Source organism: Misgurnus anguillicaudatus, chromosome 21, assembly GCF_027580225.2.
Source record: "Misgurnus anguillicaudatus chromosome 21, ASM2758022v2, whole genome shotgun sequence".
In the NCBI taxonomy this organism is placed as follows: Eukaryota; Metazoa; Chordata; class Actinopteri; order Cypriniformes; family Cobitidae; genus Misgurnus; species Misgurnus anguillicaudatus.
The window spans coordinates 55,252,361-55,258,878 of record NC_073357.2 but is presented as its reverse complement, the minus strand read 5'-3'; the positions used below and the strand labels follow the sequence as shown (position 1 = coordinate 55,258,878).

General features: G+C 37.0%; 1 protein-coding gene across 1 annotated transcript in view; it reads right to left on the bottom strand.

Moving 5' to 3' along the window:
* Positions 1-3,666: 3,666 nt before the first annotated feature.
* Positions 3,667-6,518, bottom strand: part of pkd1l2a (polycystic kidney disease 1 like 2a) — a 47,025-nt gene continuing 44,173 nt past the window's right edge. The window contains exons 35-38 of the mRNA XM_073859415.1: positions 5,855-6,065; positions 4,294-4,395; positions 4,058-4,189; positions 3,667-3,975 (exon numbers count right to left, since the gene is read on the bottom strand). Of these exons, the coding sequence (XP_073715516.1) occupies positions 3,853-3,975; positions 4,058-4,189; positions 4,294-4,395; positions 5,855-6,065 (568 nt within the window). The 3' untranslated portion in view covers positions 3,667-3,852. The remainder of the gene's footprint in view (positions 3,976-4,057; positions 4,190-4,293; positions 4,396-5,854; positions 6,066-6,518) is intronic.

Genomic DNA, 6,518 nt, shown 5'->3' with positions numbered 1-6,518 from the left:
TTCAGTTCAAAACATAAGACATAAAATCATTGTAGTTTCATTTTATTATTTTGAAATAGATGAACCTTAAACAATAAACCACGATGACGTGTGCGCTCGACCAATGCAACCTCCGGGGGATGCACCTGAAATCCTGGAAAAATGGCACGTATAGTCGCCCTATTATTACAGTACAGCAATTATTAAATAATGTCATTGTTGGGACAGTTTAGTTTTGCTGTACCGAGTAAGCAGAGAAAATGCTACATAATACTTTATGTGGTGGATTTCAGGACAGGGTTTAGATTAATCCAGGATTAGGCCTTATATTAGGCCATTTGGGTGATTCTCCAGAAATTAGACTTATGAGGTGTCATGAAACATTTTGATAAAAAAGAAAATGCTATCAATTAAGAAGCATACAGTTAAAAAAAAATCTCTTCATGCACTATTTTGCACATGATTTCAAATGACATCACACAAACCAATTTTGTTTTTTTCCACGTTTAAGGGGAACATTTTCATTACCGCAACGATTATTGAATGTGTTAGCATTTAGCCTAGCCCCATTCATTCCTATGTCTCCAAACAAAAGTTTTATTTTGTGCCACCATACTTACTCGTGTACCTACTCATGTAAAAGTCTTTAAATAGGAAAAACATGGAAGTATTTGGTGGCTTCTAAATTCATCCCTGTTTGGAGCCATAGAAATGAATGGGGCTAGGTGCGAAAAAATTTACAAGGCGCTGTACAAACGCATATAAAAAAGATAGGGGTGTATTACTTTGTCTAAGTTGAGGTAAGAACATAGTAAAATATTGAAAAACTGTGGTGTTTTCCTTTAAGTTAACGGAGCATTACACTCGTAAGTCATAGCATATTACAACAATTTGGGTTTAAGTAATAAGTCAACTTTATAATTGTTAAAATTCTGAAATACCGGTAAGGCCGTCTTGATGACGAACGCAGCCTAGATATTTGACCTCTGGAGGCTGCAGCCTTTAGAGAAACTGCCACAGTCCTGCGGTTGTGGCTAGAAGGGATACAGCAACGGCCAAAATATTTTTATCATAACACTAAACCCAACGGGTCTGAGGAATTAAAACGTGTTAGAAACGCTCACAACATTTCCCAACCCCAGAACGGTAATGTGCCGTTAAGCTCCTCGGTGTCGAAAATGTAGGGTTGTAAATGTGACCGTCTCAACGGTATATGAGTAGAGATTCATCATCTAGGCACTACGCCAAAGTTCGCCAGAGTTCACGCGGGCGCGGAATCTCACATGAGGTAAAATTTAATGCAAAAATCCGTTCCTCTAATAATTTTATCTAAACATATTTTTTAAAATCATTATTGAACATTAAAATCAATCACGTGGCTATAGCTTATGTCATTTTCGTTGTTTATATAATATATGGATTTAAAATTAGATTATTTTTATATGATAATTTAGTTGTTGTGCAAATGCATTAATGACACAATTAAACAAGCCATTAAGACTTAAATAAAATATGCGGTTTCAGATGTAAATATGATGCAAATGTGTCATTATTCCGATTGAATAGTATTTGATATTAAAGTTAGTCATCACTCTTATTTTGGAGGTTTTTGCATGAAAGCAGGGGTTTTCAGATTGTTAGAAATGTAAGTGCCATGGAAAAGACTGAAAGCTCTATAATATTTCGTTTGATGTCTGTGTATGCACAATTTTTGTGGGCTGTTGACACTGTGCCCCCTTAAAAAAAATTGGTGCATGACGCCCCTGGTTACAGGTTGCCTGGAACGCAGCATAATCCCTGTCCGGGAAACCACCCCAACATCTCGTGAGATTTAGGCCGTAGCTGTATACCATCTTGCCAAAACCCAGTCCTGCAGCTTTTAGACCTCTCTGCTTTCGAATCCGTCATGATTTTTGAGGTGGACTTTGGCCCTTATAGAATTTAACACTGGAGACATGTCGATAAGACGAGGCCAACATCCAGATCAAATTTGTCTGAGTTTATTGCATTGCAGTCTGCAGAGAAAAATTAACAAGGAGGTGCCTGCCTACATGCCGTTGGTGTTTGCTTGGTAGTAACGTTAGTGATGGTCGCTTTCGAAGCACTGCTTCCTGAAACGTTTACGAATCTCTTGGTTCGGAGCGTGTTTCAAACTGGCCACGTGTGACGTGATTTTAGCAAACGAGGCTTCATTACGTCATAACTGTTTGGAAAATCCGATGATTCACAAAAAAACGAGGATTAGCCACTAGGGGGAGTTGTAAAAGTGTAAAATGTTTGGACAGAACTGCTTTTAACTCTTTCACCGCCAGCATTTTTTAAAAAAGTTGCCAGCCAGCGCCAGCGTTTTTCATGATTTTCACCAAAGTTTAATGCCTTCCAGAAAATGTTCTTCTTTAAATATATAAACATACAATATACCAAATGAAAGAACAGACCCTCTGCTTTCAAACAAAAAAACCGTTTCATCCTACCTTTAGTGGTTCTTTTGTAATCAGCTTTTGAATATGGGTAGGTTTCCGCAAAAACACCACATTTTGAGAAAAAAGCAGAAATAATGCAATTTTTGTGACTGACTTTTCATAGAGATCCCATTCAGAGCGATCTTTAAAACAGACACGGACATGCAGCAGCTTGTCATAGGGCAATGCTTCCGGTTTTAAAAAGTTGCGGAAGGGCGCCACCTGGTGGATAATAGCGGTATTGCGGAAAGACAAAAAATCTCATCATTGGCGGGGAAGCGTTTTCTCTTAATTGACGAGATCTCGTCAATGGCGGGGAAAGAGTTAAACAATTTTGACCAGCAGGTGTCGCTAGCGTGTGTGGTGTTTCAAACGCTTCGAAAAACTGAATACATTTTCGAAGCAATTGGTTTAATTCATTCAAAGCTTCGAAAAGCTTCGTTTCTCCCATCACTAAAATATAATCCTGGCTCTGCTTAAATATAATATTACCTATAACTATAGTGTTTTTAAAAGCTATATTGAAAATCTTATGGAGTAAGCCCGTTTACAAATATATGTGAATGGGGTGGCTGTGTCCTGTTAAGAGTATATAGTTGCTTTGGATAAAATTTTGTAAACCAACTGTTTTAAATAGAAGTGTTGAAGGGGCAGATTCAGTTCATTACTATGGTTTGAGTTAGACATGCTGTTCTGATTCTTTTGTTACTGTGAGATCACACAAACAAAGCCCCGCCTACGGCCACTGCATTTCTAAATGTGTTTTTTAGCACATTGTACCGCTAATGCAGCTAAATATACTATTGTCTCAGACTGTATTCACAGGAATCAGATCTATTAGAAGAGCTCATTGTCTGTTCAAAAGGGAATGAGGAGCTGTAGCTCATTTGCATTTAAAGGTACAGACATGAAATCAGCGCTTTCTCGCGCTCACCCAAATAGGGCCATTTTGGAGGTGTTATAACAAATTATCTGTGGGGTATTTTTAACTGAAACGTCCCAGGCACACCTGAGACTTATATAACATCTTGTAAAAATGTCCATAGTATGTGCACTTTAAAATGCATTACGAAGTGTGGGGCAGTAATTAATTTTCTGTATGCTACAGGGGTTGCCATATTAACATCTATGATTAACTGAAACATTTACTGCATATGACTATGTTCTAGATTTACTCCAATATGATACTGTTGGTGTTGAGTCAAGTGTAGTAAGACAAAAAAACTTGCAATTGTATATTTTATGCTTTAATATTTGTATTTCTAGCATTGACACCTAAATAAAACAGCCTCTATGCATTTGCAAGCCTTAAAATGTATGGTTATGTCAAATTAAAAGCATACAATGACCAAGAGACATTTCACAAAGCTTATGTTGACCGTCGCACGATTACATGGACGCGGATCAATTCCTATGATATAACCGAAGCTTTGGTCACAACGGCGTCTGGGTCGATTTTTTTCTTGCACTTGATTCCAAAAAGACTGCAGATCTTCATCAGCATCAGCTCTACAATCTCTTCCTCTTCAGAGTGCTGAGATAAGAGACACATCAGTGAATTTAAAAGGTTAAAGTGCCTAAAACCTTACTGGATTTCTTGAGCATAGGACACTTACTGTGGGGTGAAGTTGCTCTTCGCTGAAGGCCACCAGGATGACGGATATAAATAGGTTTAGAACGACAAATGTCATGAAGATAATGCAGGATCCAATCAGGAAAGCACCCAGAACTGGATTGTAATCCAAAACCTGTATGTAGAGGAAAATTACGCTCTTATTATATCGAATAGGGACTAACAAAATACTGCTACATCAGTGCGGCCCTAATATTGAATAAATTCCCTACAACTTACCTCATCATAGTTAAAGATACCCAGCTGTAGGCAAATAATAGTTTGGGCGGCCTGAACCAAAGTTCTGTACGAACAGAGCCTCCAACCGTACATTAGATTGCACTAATGGGAAACAAAATTGAAATGTTTTAAAGCAGTGATTTGTAACTTTTGTTTTAAAAAATGCACAAAAAAATGTTACTGAAAAGTGCATTTCCATTTAACTCATTCCCACTCATTTTTTTTTTTTTTTTTAAGTTGCCCACCAGCATTTTCCAGGAAAATTTTCTTCTAAAAAGATATAAACACACAAATATATCAAATTAAAGAACAGACCCTCTGCTTTTAAACAAACAAAACGGGTAAAACAAACGTGTCATCTATATTTTTTCTCTGCTTATAAACTCTTAAATATTGCATTTTTGTGAAGGAATTTTGTTAGAAATCAGATTCAAAACGCCTATAAAAACATACACAGAGTTTAAAATTAGTAATTAATTAATTCATTAGTTAATTAATTACTACTGCGCTTGACCCGATTTACAACAGTAAGCTTATAATAGTCATTTAAATATTTTTTACTTGAACCCACAAAAAAATAACAGCAAGTAACCTGCAATTTTATGTCATGAACAGAGATGGCGATAGAGAGGACAAAGTTACAGACTCCAGCTTAAAAGTTCTCTAAGCGAATTCACGCGTTTTAGACCATAAAACATTTTTTGTTACATACAGCAAACATCTCCTCACTATCTGCTTGCTTCCTGTCCGCTGATCAAACTGTAAAAAAACGCGATCTCTGTAGACAGCCCAGCCTCCACAAACTGCAATAATAACAAACTGGCCAAACCTACAAACAGAAACCATAACAAAGTGTTCTAACCAATAGACGCCAAGAAGGATTTGGGGGTTGGGTTTGGGCGCGTTCATGAAAAAAGGGAGGGGGAGGAGTTTACTATGCTCAGTTTGTTTGAAAACACATTTCAAAAATCAACACACAGATTCGCTTAGAGAACCTTTAAAGGGGCAATAAGTAGGATTTTCCCCCATCTAGTGGTGAAATAGTATTTTGCATTCAAACAAATAGTGCTCTCTAGCGCCTCGCTTTTCCAAATGCGTGTTGCAACTACGGTAGCCGTTATGTACTCCCTCATCCCTTTGTCCATTTCAGCTGGTTCACGTGTTCTGAATGAAAACGCGTTTGGGAAACGCGTTTGGGAAACGCGTTTCGGTAGGCTTTGCTTTTTGTCCCCCTCTGCTATTATAGTTTATCAATATGGCGAAACGACATGGAAGCCTTCTTGTACTTACCCGTTCAATGTAAGTAAAAAAAGAAATTCTAAGCTAACAAAGAAATGTTATAATTGGATAATTGGCAGAGGTCATTTGACACCAATGAGGACATATTTATGAATAAAGACATTGATTTTGACTAATAAAATACTTAAAAAACTACATATTGTCCCTCTAATTATAATTAATAATGAACTGTTTGAAAGATCTGTTCACATTCATATCTGTGCTTATAGTTTTTACTAAATCGCTGTACCAACTTTATCAAGTGACAAATCACAGGACTCACAGCAATGGAATAGGCCAGAAACATGATGGTCATGACAATAATGAAACCGGAGATATCGGTCCATGCCCGCTGCAGTGTAGAGGTGATCATGTGAAGTTTAGGGTTGAGTCTGAGAAGATGCCACAGCTTGATGGTTGCGAGCAGAACTAAGAAGGCTATCAGATAACCCAACGCTGCATCTGCAACAGCGGTCTCCGAAAAACTCGCAAACCTGGTGGAGATGAAGAAAAACACCCGCTTTGATCAGCAACAGATTTTATTCTGTATAATGATAGTTTAATGGCACCCTAATTTTTTGGATATGTTTTAATTTACAAGATGATAACGGTTTCTTGCTGTATTAAACAACTGTTTAATGTGTACTATTTTAAATACATGTCTGTACCATACCATGACATTAGCTTAGTTTAGGGTTTTGTAAATTTCGTTTTGGTTTTGTAAGTAATAATGGACGACGGGCCATTGAATTATTTAAAAATAATGCCAATGCCAATAATAAATGCCGATGGGGTGAGAAAAAAAACTTGAAATAAGATTTATTTTTCTTAAGCTGAATTTTCTTACCCCATTGGCAGATATTTTTACTTGTCTTAAGCACAAATTCACCCAAATTCTATTTTTTTTTTTGTCTAAAAACTAGACTTATTTTCTTAGGTCATTTTGG